At 40.5% G+C, this 15,162-nt stretch overlaps 4 protein-coding genes across 5 annotated transcripts; 2 read left to right on the top strand and 2 right to left on the bottom strand.

Moving 5' to 3' along the window:
• The first annotated feature begins 1,430 nt into the window (after positions 1 to 1,430).
• dynll1 (dynein, light chain, LC8-type 1) lies at positions 1,431 to 3,640 on the top strand. Its single transcript, XM_077003419.1, has 3 exons — positions 1,431 to 1,587; positions 2,740 to 2,878; positions 3,062 to 3,640. Exons 2-3 carry the CDS (start codon positions 2,747 to 2,749, stop codon positions 3,197 to 3,199), a joined length of 270 nt encoding a protein of 89 aa, XP_076859534.1. The 5' UTR covers positions 1,431 to 1,587; positions 2,740 to 2,746; the 3' UTR covers positions 3,200 to 3,640.
• A 644-nt stretch (positions 3,641 to 4,284) lies between these two features.
• Positions 4,285 to 7,386, bottom strand: rpl6 (ribosomal protein L6). The gene is made up of 7 exons (XM_077003418.1): positions 7,374 to 7,386; positions 6,544 to 6,693; positions 6,339 to 6,437; positions 6,078 to 6,221; positions 5,607 to 5,655; positions 4,908 to 5,092; positions 4,285 to 4,471 (listed from the first exon to the last, which is right to left on the bottom strand). Exons 1-7 carry the CDS (start codon positions 7,380 to 7,382, stop codon positions 4,319 to 4,321), a joined length of 789 nt encoding a protein of 262 aa, XP_076859533.1. The 5' UTR covers positions 7,383 to 7,386; the 3' UTR covers positions 4,285 to 4,318.
• Positions 7,387 to 7,680: 294 nt separating this feature from the next.
• On the bottom strand, positions 7,681 to 13,409 carry acaa2 (acetyl-CoA acyltransferase 2). Its single transcript, XM_077003421.1, has 10 exons — positions 13,255 to 13,409; positions 12,429 to 12,595; positions 10,543 to 10,671; positions 10,223 to 10,339; positions 9,935 to 10,082; positions 9,670 to 9,845; positions 9,081 to 9,210; positions 8,918 to 8,988; positions 8,671 to 8,825; positions 7,681 to 8,560 (listed from the first exon to the last, which is right to left on the bottom strand). Exons 1-10 carry the CDS (start codon positions 13,268 to 13,270, stop codon positions 8,476 to 8,478), a joined length of 1,194 nt encoding a protein of 397 aa, XP_076859536.1. The 5' UTR covers positions 13,271 to 13,409; the 3' UTR covers positions 7,681 to 8,475.
• On the top strand, positions 12,479 to 15,094 carry mrpl40 (mitochondrial ribosomal protein L40). 2 transcript variants are annotated; one of them, XM_077003424.1, is made up of 4 exons: positions 12,479 to 12,608; positions 13,996 to 14,073; positions 14,166 to 14,321; positions 14,430 to 15,094. In XM_077003424.1, the coding sequence occupies exons 1-4, from the start codon at positions 12,586 to 12,588 to the stop codon at positions 14,737 to 14,739; spliced, it is 567 nt and encodes a 188-aa protein (XP_076859539.1). In that variant the 5' UTR covers positions 12,479 to 12,585; the 3' UTR covers positions 14,740 to 15,094. The 2 variants fall into 2 exon arrangements, with proteins under 2 accessions (XP_076859539.1, XP_076859540.1); XM_077003425.1 differs by lacking the exon at positions 12,479 to 12,608 and adding an exon at positions 13,577 to 13,788.
• Positions 15,095 to 15,162: the final 68 nt, after the last annotated feature.

The raw sequence follows: 15,162 nt of genomic DNA on the forward strand, positions 1-15,162 counted from the left end.
TGTCATTTATTTGGTTAAAATTATTTGGTTAGTGTTTGATAACACCAAAAAGAAGTCAAGATTCAAGTCAAGTTCATGGTGTAATGAGCTTCCTTTCTGACGCTAAAAAGTGGATGGTATTCTTAGTCTGTTTCATGGGTTTAACCACATTAATTAACAGTAACAACTTGGATTGAAAAAAGCATTGGTGCTCAGATCCTAGTGTTTACCACAGTAGTTCTATGTTTCACTCTGTTGTAATCCAGTAAAGTGGAGACTAAATACTCCAGGAGTTTGTTTTGACTTCATACCTTTAATGATGTGACGGGGGTAAAATGGTCGAAATGATCAACTTTAGTTAAAACTTACATATCTAAATGATGATTGCCAGAATCACGAAAATTTTCTAAAGACAAGACACACAAAAAATGAGTAAAAATGTACACAATAACACATTTATTTAACCAACTGGCAGAATAGATACTTCGTAATATTTGAGTACAAAAACATTTTTTCCTCAAATGTAGGCCTACATGATACAGTGACATGCCAAGTATCATGTGACTGGAAATATTTATTGTGTAGCCTCCTTAGCCTGCAGCAAACTGCAGCATTTTGACGTGGCATCGGGTACAGGGATGTTGAGCCATGCCATATGAATAGCTACCAGCAGCGCTATGGTACATGTAGGTGCATGATCTTGAGTGCAAATGGACCTCTCCACCACATCCCGCATATGCTTGATTGGGCTCATGTTTAGCAAACATGCAGGCCACACCAATAATCAGAACTCTGTAGAATATTTCATTAATAGCCCTCTCATGTTTATGCCCAGGAATTCAGCATAAATGAGAAAAGCTTAATGCATGTCTTATGTAGTGAATGGAAAGTGAATCCACTGTGTGTAATATGAAGGTTTTTTTTCAGTTAAAATTTTATTTACTTAAACTCATAGCTAAAGTTATAGTCCTTAAATCTTAATTGTTCTTGTGGTCGGACCACAACATAACCGTATGCCTAGAAGGTATTGCAAATAAATTAATGTTTGCACTGGGATTATGTTATCTTTAATATTTAAGTATTTAAATTGACGTCGCTTTAATGTACAGACTGAAATATTTATTAATAGAATGTATTCGGTCTGTAATTTTTAATTCAGTAACTCGTCTGCGTATAAACACTAAGGATTAAATGAACATTAACAACATTTCATCTTTACTCTCGAGTCGAAAGGTCGCAGGCTAGCACACGCTGATTGTGTATGAAGTACAATCCAGAAATATCTAAAATGGAGTCTTTTTACCTTAAAGAATACGCTTAAAATAAACTGATAGCCATGTTAGTTGCTATGGATACAATTAAAGCGTCTAGGCCGCAAAGCATGATGGTTTGAAATAAAATGCAGGAGTAAATACTGGGGAGAAAGCGTTACTTCTGACCAATACTGGAGCAGTGGGGTTAAGCTACAACCAATAACACACAAGACGAGTACGAGTAGTCTCTGTAACACACCCACATTACTTTTAGTCAACCACTTAGCGGGAGTTCATCACAATCGGTTGGACCAATTCATTATTTCTTCTCGTTAAGCCGACTCACTATTAACAGGTAAATAAATGCTTTATATTGTAATGTTCCTTGGTGGTATGTTTCACTGAACCGGTCCTACGATAATGCAATTAAGTATTTTTTAAAACTTCATTCAACATCACTTTAAATTTAGCTTTGCACAAAAGGTTTTGCTTGACGCACGAACATACATCTCTACAGTTAGCGTTAGCTAGGTTAGCTAGCTAGTTAAAACAAATCATTGTTTTTGCAGCCAGCCATCTTTTGGTCTTCTTATGAACTGTTATTCGAGGACTGAATAATTCTGGTATTATTGGATATTGGATAGTCCGCTGTGTTATTTTTTTATTTAGATATGAGCTAGCTTTCTTTCTATGATGCCAGGTAGCTCGCTGAGGTAGGATAGTTAACCTGCTTTACGTCTTACCTAACATGTATTGCTATTTGAAGGTTACCTAGCTAACATAAGTATTTCTAAAGTTCTAATATAGGTTAACGTTAACCTAGCTAGGACCTTTTATAACTTATTTTGCCTAGCTAACGTTAGCCGACGACGTGCCTGTAAAATGTTTCGACGTTTCGGAGAGGCAGAGAAAGGCCAAAATGGCTCAATCCTAGCGGCGGCTTTTTAAAAGAAACCGTCAGGTACCGTGGCCATAGCAACGGTGGAACGAAAACTGTAGACTTAGTGATGAGATTGTTATGCAACAATGATGGAGGAAAAGCTCTCCAACATCCCATGTGCTGACATTATATAACTACCTCTCGCACGGTGGCCGCTGCTTGGATGCTGGGGGAAACAGATGTTTATGCACGGGCCCGATTCACTAGTTTAAAATGCACAGGAAGGGATTAATAAAATGTACACTTGCATGTAATTGTGATGTAGAAATCTGCAGTGATGAACGTTTCGTTGATGTTATACAACACAGTGTGTTGGTGAAACTGATCACAGTCGACTTCTTATCGTGACTGCTCTTTCACAAAAGATGTTCGAGCGGGCAAAGTAATCTTATTCTATGTGTTATTAAAGTAAATGGGTATCCATCGGCCATTTTATTGCCAATATGAACAGTCGAGAGTCTGAAGTACTATTGCATTTTCCTAAATGGCTGCTATGGGTGAAGAGGGGTTTGTGGCCGCCCATGTTCAGCGAAGAAATATTTTATGAAATTGTTTTCATGGTTGCAGAGCAGCCATGTCTGACAGGAAGGCAGTAATCAAAAATGCGGACATGTCCGAGGAGATGCAGCAAGACGCTGTGGAATGTGCTACGCAGGCTCTGGAGAAGTACAACATTGAGAAGGACATTGCTGCCTACATCAAAAAGGTAAGTGTCCAATATAACTGTGGCTAGCTTCACATTTGTGTCTGACGATTTTGAGCATAAAATACATGACATTGTGTGATCTGAAATGCTTTGAATTGAAAGCTACACAAGTTCAAGCTTTTCATACTTGAGTGTCATTTATAAGCATGCATTTTGAACTCGTTTCTTTTCTGCCCACACAAGGAGTTTGACAAAAAGTACAACCCCACCTGGCACTGCATTGTGGGCAGGAACTTCGGCAGCTACGTAACTCACGAGACCAAGCATTTCATTTACTTCTACCTGGGCCAGGTGGCTATTCTGCTCTTCAAGTCTGGCTGAGACAGTACTTGACCTCAACTGACCATTAAATACTGACTGTACAAAAAGGCTGATCATTCCTCTTCTGGGACATGCCTTTTCTTGGCTGCTTCTCCTTTTGTTCCTTTTTGTTTTAAGAAAATGGCCATGTAGGGAAAAAGATGAATGAGTAAAAACATGTATTTATTTTTGTTTTCTATATGCAGTTTGAACATTGTCACTTGGATTTTTTTTTTTATTATTAAAAATGGTTTGGCTGTCTGAGTGGACAAGTAGTTTGTCACGAAGGGTGTGTTGATTGGAAGTGCTACGATTCTCAAAGAGATACATGACTGCAACCTGGAAGATACCAATATGGAGACACTCAGGGTTGGTTATATCACTGTATAAGTATGTTGGCCTTACTGTTATAACAGACCTTCAGTGTGTCTCTTAAATAAACATTGATGTGGCTTCACTATACACTGGTGTTTTACTTGAGTGATCAATGTGTCCAGTGAGGCCACCTTAAACCATGCAGATTTTAACAAGCGCTCAAAAGGTGGTTTATGGAGGCAATTTTAGTAATGACTTTAAAAATTCATTTCTGCTGGCATAACATCGGTAAATGTGGATAAGACAAGACATTCTTTAAAGGCTTCTGTAAGCATTCTTATACATCTTACTATAAATAAACCAGATGTACCTACAGCCTGGTCGTGATCCAGCAGCTCGGCATGATTCATCAAACGCATTCAGATATGCACAATCCATGTAATATTTTAATGACAAAGCCATTTATCTGTCTCTTTAGGACCACGACTCGTACTCTGGGTATAACTAATAACTAATCTGCTCTTAAAGAACAGGGTGCAACTTATTAAAATGACCTATGATTGAGTAAAGTGGAATGCTACAGGATTTAAATAGGTAAATTTAGTGCATACTTGAACCAAGATTTTTTTTTAAAATCCATCTATATGAAGATTGCAGGGACTAAGTGAGTTGTAGTAAAAATTATAATGTTTAAGATTTCCAGAGAAACCAGAGGTAGACGGTTCCATGAGGTGTGCAAGCAATGCATGCCTACCATATTTGTAAACAAACCTTAGGAAAACACCAATTAGTGGGTTTGGAGAACAGTTTTTATTTAGCATTTCTTTAGAAAACCAGTTTGTGGGGATACACTCCATTGGACAAGTAGAACTGGGTGCGCAGGTACCCCTGCAGCTGAGGAACCTTCTTAATGAGAGGCAGCAGCTGAGAGTCCACAGCCTTCTGGTCCTCTTTTCTCTGCTCAGTCAGCTGGTATTTCTTCAGTGAAGAAAAAAAACAGCACCACCATCAGTAGAGTGTGGGAGGAGATGAAGGAAATGGAAATCTCACACACCCCATTATTTGTGTGGGCTCTACACTAAAACCCTCAACATGCACAATGTAAGCCTCTTAACTCATTTGAGAACTTGTTATTCCAAGGCATCTGATTAGCATTAACCTTTTGCAAACAACACTTATCTTTGAAAGTACTGTAAAGTAAAACAAAAAATGTAAAAAGCTATTGTCAAATGACCAATTCAGCCATTTTGCAAACATACAGGTTGTACATGTAGTAGTCATTTTTGATTCAACTGCATTATATATAAATGACAATATCTGTTTGCCCATTCTGAAACGGCTGCCTGTGGCTTTAAGAACACAGACACCCTGCTATTGATGGTCATATTTAGCAATGTGTGAAGATGAACATTACCTCTTTTTCTGTATCAAAGATCTCTCCCTCCTGGTGTTTGGGCTTCCTGAGCTTCTTCTTCTTAAAGTAAGCATCAGTCAGGGTCTTGGGGATCTTCACGGTGGAGATGTCCAACTTGGTGGATGTAGCAATGCAGAACTTCTGGTGGGCTCTGCGCAAAGGAACTCTGTTGATACCCAAAGGACCTGGAGAGCGAGGGAGAGTAAAGCAATTAAATCCACTGATCCGTAGAAACACTGATGGTAAAAATAATGCCCTTCAGGACTGCAAAGCGGTATGTACTTAGGGAAATCTGACAACTAAATACACCTTTTCAACTATAAGCACGCTCCCTCAAGCAAATCTAGTCAGGCTAACAGAGGCATTGACATTAGGCAAAGTGAGTTAGGGAAGTTCAGCATTTTCAGGACAACAGTATTGAAAACGCTTTTCATGGTGAGGCATGTTGACATTCAGTAATGTGCCAATCGTGACTTCTTGAGGGCAGGCTGCTTAGCATTTGCTTGATTAGCCTGAACGTAAAAAACACCAGTCAACCACCTAAACAAATTAAGCAGCTCTGACTGCTGAGTAAGGTTAAAATGTCAGCGAAGGATTGAGGCCGTGTGTCAAACTCAGTCACCATTTGCTAACTCATTCCCAATTAAGATTTGTTTTAAAAGATTTCCTTTGTAAAATAAAAATTAAAACAAGACATACCAGTGACAAGGAGGAGACCACTAGCCAGCTGCTTCAGGAAGAGGACACGCTGGGGAAAGGAAAGAGAAATAAACCCTTAAAACTCAGCAGACATCATCCAGCATGCAGTTTCTGGCATTAGAGCTCATCCATTTAAGGTGGGTGAACTAGTTAGGGCAACCTTACAGCATAACACAAGAACATAAGCTTGCCAGTCTCTTCTGGAATTCAGATGGAAATGTAGAGGAAAAAGCAAGCTGTAAAAATATTATGGAAGTGGAATGTGTGCTCTGAGTTTCACAGTGCAGGAACATAGTAGTCACTGCAACAAAAAAATATATGCCTATGTGAAGACCTGCACCGGCAGGGATGTTGATGATTTTTTTAAGTGAGCTTAAAAGCAAGACTACAAACTGCAGTTTCTTTAAAACCTCCAAACACAAACTCCAAAGCAGCTGAACACCAAACACAGATTCAGATGAGTGTGCACACCTTGCCACGATGGCGTCCAGTGAGCATGATGAGCACCGTTCCAGGGGTGATGGAGGAACGCAGTTTCCTCCTGTGCTCACAGAAAGGCTTGATGCCATGACTCCTCAGCTTTCGGGGAACGTCCTCCGTGGGGTAGTAGCGGGGCTGCAGAAGCACAGGGAAGGCAATGGTGCTGTGCCAAACTGGCAATGACGGGGCTGCCATCAAGTGCAAGAACAGTACATCTGTCCCAAGTACACAAACCAAGGCTCTTCAACTCACCATCCTGCGCAGCCTGACGACACGGGTACCTCCATTCTTGTCTCCACCGACAGTTTTGACCTTAGTGGTAGGGGGCCTCGTCTTCAACTTCTTCTCGATCTAACCAGCAAATTATTTAAAAAATACATGATATGGTTTACTTAAATGCAGACTGAGGTGCATCCTGACGACAGGAGCCATGTTGCCTCCAGATAAACTCACTCACCTGAGTCTCAGGCACCTTGGTCTTCCTCTTGTACATGGCCCGCCGAGCGAACATGGCCGAGCGGGAGTAGCGCCCGATGCCCCTCACCAAGACGGGATTGCGGCTACAGTGCCGCTTACGGGCAACCTTCTTCTTATCGCCCTCAGCCATCTACAAATTTAATGCAAACAGGGATTTTTCAGACCAGCTTCATGCATATCACACGAACACAAACGGTCAATTGTGCATATTTTCCGAGTTAGAGGGGTCGTTTTAATAAACGTTTGATGCCCAGTAAGCTCCGAACTAAAGGCTGAATGAGCAGCATGCGTACATTACGTTAAATTAAACTATTAACGATACGAATATAAATCCAGGCACTAGCCCTAGTTGCCGGGGAAACCACATGATCGTCCATTACAATATACACCGTTCAGTCCAGACTCACTTTCACTGCCTGGATAACAAATGTGGCTTGTTGGAACCGTGCTCGCTAACTAGTTAGCTTTTTAGCAAGGCACAACACTCCCGGTACTTATCGTGGCCTACAATATCTATCTACTAAACGGCAAGAAACACAATGTACGCTTTCCAGTCGCACAATCACTTAGTTAAGAGTAAATCATTAAGTTTTAACAGACATGAAAACGTGCCAACACAAGGTCTCGCAAGGCGGCTACAACCAGTTCGGGCCCGGTTTAGGACACAAGGATAATAGCAATGAAAAACACTCTCAGACGCAAAATCGTCACATATTTTAGTGTTAACGGTATCACGGGATATTTATATACAGCTCCGGATTTAATAAACTGTACTATTCATACAGATGACAACAGATTACATTTCGAGACCTCCGACATGAATTTCGACAATTACCTTTAGCTAGAAAAAAGACCGACATCCGGGCACTTGACATATATATAGACAACGCGTGTTACGTCACGTCTTCTTCTCTTGTGTTCCGAGGTTTGACTTCAACGCAAAGAAATCACACTGCCACCTACTGACTAAGATAGTCACGGTATTATGTGTATTTAAAATCGTGTTATAACTACGGCGTGCATTCAATTCAAAGCGTACTATCATTAATAGATAAATAGATAACAACAAACAAACAAATAAATAAGTTCATGAATAAATAAATAGGCAGAATGTACAAAGGTTACTCTATTCCATCTTTATTTTTGCACTGAAATGTCTCCAAAGGTGCACAGGTGTGAATGCTACAGCATACAATAGGTTTCAGTCATTGCAAATCAAAAATGTTACATGGTGCACAAAACGGAGTGATGTTACAAACACAACAAAAGAGTAAGATAGTGAGCTTTAAGGCAATGGACTGTTAAATGGCACAGAAAGAAAAGGTAAAACAAGTATAACGCCATTCATTTCTATATGAATTCATTTACTTTGAAAGTTAAATTCTTCTAATTTAGTGTACAGTGTCCTCATACTACACACAGAAGCAGTGCAGGGTCATTATACACTATAATACCTGGAATGCTGTCTCAAATTTTAAACCATCACGAAATTCAAATTAGGAAGACAGTAGCCTCACAACTGAATTTTCTAAACAGAAAAAAAAATCCCTCTGGAGGTGTGTCCAACCAAAAGTTTCAAGTCCAAGCTAAATTTTTAAATGGTTTGTGTATATTTTATAGTTTGTAGGTATTAAACACATTTTGGTTTGGCATTGGATGAAATATATATAATAATAGTGTATGCTTCCATTCCATTCAAATAAAGTAACTTAATCCTTAACTGAGGCCTTAAAATATGTCATGGACATTTTGGAAAAGACCTATTTAAACATGTAGCTGCAGTTATGTGTGCATGTCTTTGAAACCCATACTTTCCAGGCCAAAAAAAATCCAAAATTCACAAGTTTGAGTTGGAGACAGAGGAGTGTTCTTCTGTTATTTTTCTTAAAGGCATTTGTATTCCTCTTTCTCCTCATTTTGTGTTTTCCAAAATTATAGCAATGCCCTGGCCACCACCAATACACGCCGAGCCCACTGCATACCTGCCACCTCGTCGCCTTTAAATATAGAGAAAATATTACAATTAACACAAGATATTGAGGATATAAAATAAAAGCCCACAAATGACAAACAGCATAGGAGTTTCACTGAGAGGATATTTCTTTACCTGAGTTCGTGCACCAAATGTGCAGTGATTCTCGTCCCTGAAGCTCCTAGTGGGTGACCAAGAGCAATGGCTCCTCCATTAACGTTACTCTTCTCTGGGTCCAGTCCCAAAGCTTTAGCAACAGCTAGATACTGGGGTGCGAATGCTTCATTCACCTGTCAAAGAGAGAGCATGATATCAGGTTACATTTCTTTATGTTGTGTCAACTATGCATTTACAGAGCTGCCATGGCAAGTCGTTGATGTACCTCTACTAGGTCCATGTCCTTCAGGGTGAGTCCTGCCTTCTTCAGAGCTTCTGTTACAGCAGGAACAGGTCCTGGATCAAGAAGCAATGAATTGGTGTTTTAATGGGTCAAAAACTATTCTCGCTGGTCTGTAAATTTGTGGACTAATTTGTGCATAACTCACCAATGCCCATTATACTAGGATCACATCCTGAGACATGATAGGCTACAATTCTAGCCAATGGGGTTAGCTTGTGCTCCTTAAGGGCATCCTCACTGGCTATCACCACAGCTGCAGCACCATCACACACACCCTGTAGGGGACAGATGTGGGAATAAGGAGAACCGTCAAACAAGTGAAGACACACCCTTCATCGCAAAGAACTATTTCTGTGGCTGTGTAGTAAATGTAACATGATTGGTCGAAATAAAAGGAGGACACAGGATGTAAATGAAAATTAAATAACATACATTGCAATAACATAACTGTCAAAACAAACACTGTGTAAAGAGGCTTTCCTCTAAATAGAATCTTGTACATTGTATATTGCTTATTGTATATGCATTATATTGTATGTTTGTGTATTGTACCACAACAGAGTTTAATTACATCTTGATACACTGGTTACAATTACTGACATGCATTACAACAGTTGCAAAGGGTGTAACTTTTAACCCTCCATAAACCAAAACTCCTCAAATTAAATCTGAGAAAAACCAAGTAAAGTCAGTTTCTCTCATATAATGAATCAGGAGGATTCTATGGTACCCACAGAAGCATTGGCGGCAGTGACTGTGCCCCCTTTCTTGAAGACGGTGGGCAGCTTCGCCATTTGCTCCAGTGTGGTTTGTGGACGAGGGTGTTCATCGTGAGTCATAGACTCCTTGCCTTTCTTGGTCTTTACGTCAACAGGTGCAATTTCAGCATTGAAGTGGCCAGCCTCGTGAGCTGCAGGAAAGAGTAAGTATGTTTGGGCATGGTCTAAATGGAAGAGACCAATAGGTTAGTGTTCCAGTGTAAATGCAGTGTAGACTGACCTGATTTCCACCTCTGTTGCGTTTGATGTGCATACTTGTCACAGTCCTCACGTGTAATTTGGTATTTTTCAGCAAGGTTTTCTGCTGTGATGCCCATGGGGGTCTTTATATGAAGATCTGTTAGTCCTGCCCACAAAGTGTCCTCAAGCTGATGCAGACAAAAAAGGGACTTATATTATTTTATGTAGGTTGTTATTAGCTTTCCTCCACTGCCTAACATCTACTTTTCATCATTCATACATTCTCATATACGTTAAAATGAATTATCCGAGGAGCCTGAGCTTTTACCTTCAAATCAACTCCAAACTTCGTACCAAAACGGATGTTACGTGCAGCATATGGGGCCTGGCTCATGCTTTCTGAGCCTCCACAAAGAACAATTTCCGATTCTTTCAAGCAGATTTCCTAAACACAAGATGCACAATTGAGAATATAACCCATAAAAGAGAAGCAAATCAATCAATAGGCAGCACCTTTCAACCCCATTCCAGGAGTTCTGCCCAACGGCATTAGGACACTATGACATTATGATAACAGATCGGTGCGTGAGCATTAGTTCTTTTCTGATGGCGGACAGCTTAAATATGTGCTCATCTCTTCCACCCCACCTGAGCGCCGCCAATGATGGACTGGAAGCCTGATCCACAGAGGCGGTTCACAGTCAGCGCAGGTACTGGTATGGGAACACCGCACCGCAGGCCAACATGACGGGCAATATATGCAGCATCCGCAGAGCTCTGCAGGAAAGGGAGAAAGAGCACATACACACACATACAGTTGTGATCAAATTTATTCAACCCCCACTGAAATAAAGTGTTTTGGCCAGTTTGACATTGATTTTGATCATTTCAGTCATCTTATTTACAATTATATCAAAGAGGCACTTATAAATTAGACAAACATAACATAATATTTATGATGGAATAACCACAAATGTCTTTACTGTGCTCACATCATTATCAGTTTTATTCAACCCCCTAGTGACATTATTTTTTAGTACTTAGTACAACATCCTTTTCCAGTTATGACAGCTTTCAAGCGTGAAGCATAGCTTGACACAAGTGTCTTGCAGCGACCTATGGGTATCTTAGCCCATTCTTCATGGGCAAAAGCCTCCAGTTCAGTCACATTCTTAGGCTTGCGCACTGCAACTGCCTTCTTTAGGTCCCACCAGAGGTTCTCAATTGGATTTAAGTCTGGTGATTGCAATGGCCACTCTAGAATGTTCCAGCCTTTCATGTTCAACCATGCTCTAGTGGACTTGGATGTGTGCTTCGGATCATTGTCCTGTTGGAAGGTCCAACGTCTCCCAAGCCGCAGGTTTGTGACTGACTCAATCACATTTTCCTCCAAGATCTCCTGGTACTGAAGGGAATTCATGGTACCCTGCACACGTTGAAGCTTTCCTGTACCATTAGAAGCAAAACAGCCCCAAAGCATAATTGACCCCCCGCCATGCTTCACAGTAGGCAAGGTGTTCTTTTGTTCATAAGCCTGGTTCTTCCTTCTCCAAACATAGCGCTGGTCCATTGTCCCAAACAGTTCTAATTTAGTTTCCAAAACCTGTTCCAAAACCTTTGTGGCTTGTCCACATGACTTTTGGCATACTGCAGTCGACTTTTCTTGTTCTTTGGAGTCAGCAAGGGGGTGCGTCTGGGCGTTCTGGCATGGAGGTCTTCGTTATGCAGTGCGCGCCTTATTGTCTGAGCTGAAACTTCAGTGCCCACATCTGACAGGTCTTTTTTCAGTTCCTTAGCAGTCACGCGGGGATTTTTCTCCACATTACGCTTCAGGTAGCGCACAGCAGTCACGGTCAGGATCTTCTTTCTGCCACGACCAGGTAACGTTTCCACTGTGCCCTTTAACTTGAACTTGCGAATGATACTTCCGATAGTGTCTCTTGGAATATTTAACAACTTCGCAATCTTTTTATATCCATTGCCATTCTTGTGAAGAGCAATAACCTCTTCTCTTGTCTTCTGGGACCATTCTCTTGCCTTCACCATGCTTGGAAACACACCAGTAGATGTCTAGAAGGAGCTGAGTATCACAGTCCTTTTAAATCTGCCTAATTGGTGCTTATCATGCTTGATTGCTGCTCGTTGACATCCACAGATGTTTTCAAAACCTGATGGAAAACACTGGAATGAACCTCTGTTCTTAGGAGTGGTAGTCGTAAAGGGGTTGAATAATTGTGTCAATGAAGAAATCACAAAAAGGCCATTTAATACTTTATGACAAAAAAAATTGATGCTATCTTAGTTGCATTTAGTTCTTTAACAAGTCCTTGTAAGATTTCATTATGAACACAATTACAAATGTGCACTGAATTCCATAAAACCCTTCGCAGCATTGGGGGTTGAATAAATTTGATCACAACTGTAAGTGAATACCTCACCAGCTCGTTCAGCAAAGGAATCACAAAGTTAGCTGTACTCCAGGTTGGATTCAGTAATAGTGCGGAAGTGAACGGTCATGGCCATCTAACACTCACCTGCATAACATTACCCACAATGACACTGTTAATTAGTTCTGGAGCAACATTTCCGGCAGCAAGGGCAGCTTTTGCAGCATGTTCGGCCAAGTCTGTGGCACTGTGGTCTTTAAGAACACCACCATATGTTCCAAAAGGAGTCCTCTTAGCCGAAACAATGAAAACACCTATACAAGAAAGGTGAGGGAATTGATGATGAAAAGGAATGAATAAAGAATGGGAAAAATGCATGAATTACATCTCTGGTTAGATTTATCATAGTCTTTAGAAACTTTTCTTATTAGTTGGGAAGACAGAATCACAACACTTTCATCTGAGCCATTTTTGTTGAGTTCTGAATGTCAGTATTCGAGTCTCGCTGCATTGTACTGGTTTATAAGTCCCGTACGTTAGATCTTGTGTGTTGTGTCACAGAATGGGAAAGGGTAGCCTAAACTTCTCGATCACCAGTACCGTACATGATATGAGGATATGTGCGAGTACTGTTGTAAGTGGGTCTTCATAAGAATCCCATAAATGTTAATGTGTAGTTATGACCCATAAAGGGAGCTGCTACAAGGACCAGTAACCTTTGCTCTACTTTGCCCTCTCTAATCACGCATGCATCTTTTCCCAAATGATGTGCGTAGTAAAGCCTGCGAGTGTATTTTAAATAACTGAAGCAAATAATTGTTTTAAATAGTGAAATAGATAACGTACGTAGAGAAATAACACAGCAATCACTGACAAATACTACTAGTTAGGTAGCTAAATTTAAGGCATACGAGTGAGTTCTATGTCTGAAGGCAGTATAAACATCATGGCTTAATGAAGAAAGTTTGGCTACCTCTCAAGAGCGACATAACGGTGATTTAGTCAGTCAGTGAAGGTCAAGATCCTTTATGGATATCCTCTTCTAAAACAGATTCACCACTTCTCCACAGTCGTAACAGAAAGCTGCAACCTTTCACCTAGAAAGCGCGTAATTATCCATCACTTAGAACACAAGATTCGTCATTTTTTTATTGTCTTAAAAACAACATTTCAATTTAATTATGAAAATAGGACGTGATTGCGGGTGATCGATATAATTGGAAATATTTGTTCCAAAGAGTTTAGGACAGAAATAAATAAATAAATGAAAGCATGGAAAGTGCGTCTATAATTGTTGCGGCTACATGCCCTTATCGTCGGTACTGACAGCAAAGTGGTGGCGAGCTAAGCTAACGCACGAGTGGCACGGTTAAGTTGGATATAAAGCTCGCTAACTACCTAGTTTCCTTCGCATTCACTACTTTATTCTAGTGTAGAAAAATAAAATGTCCGGGACTGTATGTCGAAGCGCAATTAAGTTTCTCTCAAGAACGACGTTGCCGTCTGGGTATGTTTTTGAAACACTTGAATTACTAACCAGTTAGCTAACATTAGCAAGTAAGCTAAGCCGTCTGAGACATCTTACTATGTGAATTTAGACAGTTGACTGTACGTAGTGAGACATCATACGGACCAAGATCGACATGTTAGCTGTCAAATGTTGTGCTTAACATGCAGGTGTTGATGTTAAGTGACTGTTTCCAATTCTGTCCAGCTGTGTTATAGATGCCCCTGTCAGACAGAGTCATTGGTTTGCTTCAGTGCTTTCGTTGAAGACCTCGGTGCCACTAAGGTCAGTACAATTTCAGAGAGATTAGAAGAGAATTTTAACTCTGATTTGCGAATGCAACATTTCTTCCGTTTCTTCCCTGTCATCCCAAACAGAGCAGAGCCAAAGAAGAAAAAGAAGGTTGACCCTCGTCGTGAATTTATGGCAAAAGAGCGTCTGAAGAAAAAGTTGAAGAAGCTTGAGAAAATCCCACCAGAATTCATTCCTATTGAAGATTTTATAACTCCAGCCAAGTGCTTTGATGAGACCAGGTAATCAAATGATGTTCAGGTAACAGAAATGCTGCACTTGGTTTTGAGCTGAACTTTGAAATCTCTGGTGCCCTTTGCATTCAGTAATTCTAACAATCTTTTGTCTAGGATGCGCAGCAGTCCCACGCTGTCCTTTGAAGAGAGCGAGAGGAGGGCCCTGCTGCTGAAAGAATGGTCCCTCTACAAACACGCACAGCACAAGGCTGAGGTAACAGCCATCGAGGAGGCCATGGATGCCCAGATGCAAGCTTTAGAGGAGCTCAAGCTGGAATCGGAGGAGCTCTACCAAGCAGCAATCAGCCCTGACACAAACCTCTTCCCCTTCAACCACCAGGGTCCCTGTTATACACCACCTATACCAAACCATGAGGCCCATGATGGAAAATATAATGACATTACACGGGTGTACACACAGTGAACATGCCCAGTGAATGTGGCCAGTGCCAGTAAGAAATATATGATGACAGTATTTCTGTTTTGCAAAAAAAATCCAAAGAGCATACACTGGTTGTGGAATTTATAATTCTGAGTAATGGCACTGACGCTCTTGCAAACAGTATTGGTGTATCATCTGTAAATAGGAGAGACAACTACTTCAAGCCCAGGATTCTGCTGATTAAATATAAACATACAAATATAATGTGGTGTACAGTATGTTCTACAATACTAGCCTTGGTTTCCCAAAGCATTGTTGTACTATATTTGACTATATTTAAATGGTACAGCAAGTTATAGTACAGAACTATCTTATTTAACAGTGGTGTGAAAAAGTATTTGCCCCTTCCTGATTATTTTTGCATGTTTATCACACATAAAATGTTTCAGAATATCAAGCCAATTG

Source organism: Brachyhypopomus gauderio, chromosome 4, assembly GCF_052324685.1.
Source record: "Brachyhypopomus gauderio isolate BG-103 chromosome 4, BGAUD_0.2, whole genome shotgun sequence".
Lineage (NCBI taxonomy): Eukaryota > Metazoa > Chordata > Actinopteri > Gymnotiformes > Hypopomidae > Brachyhypopomus > Brachyhypopomus gauderio.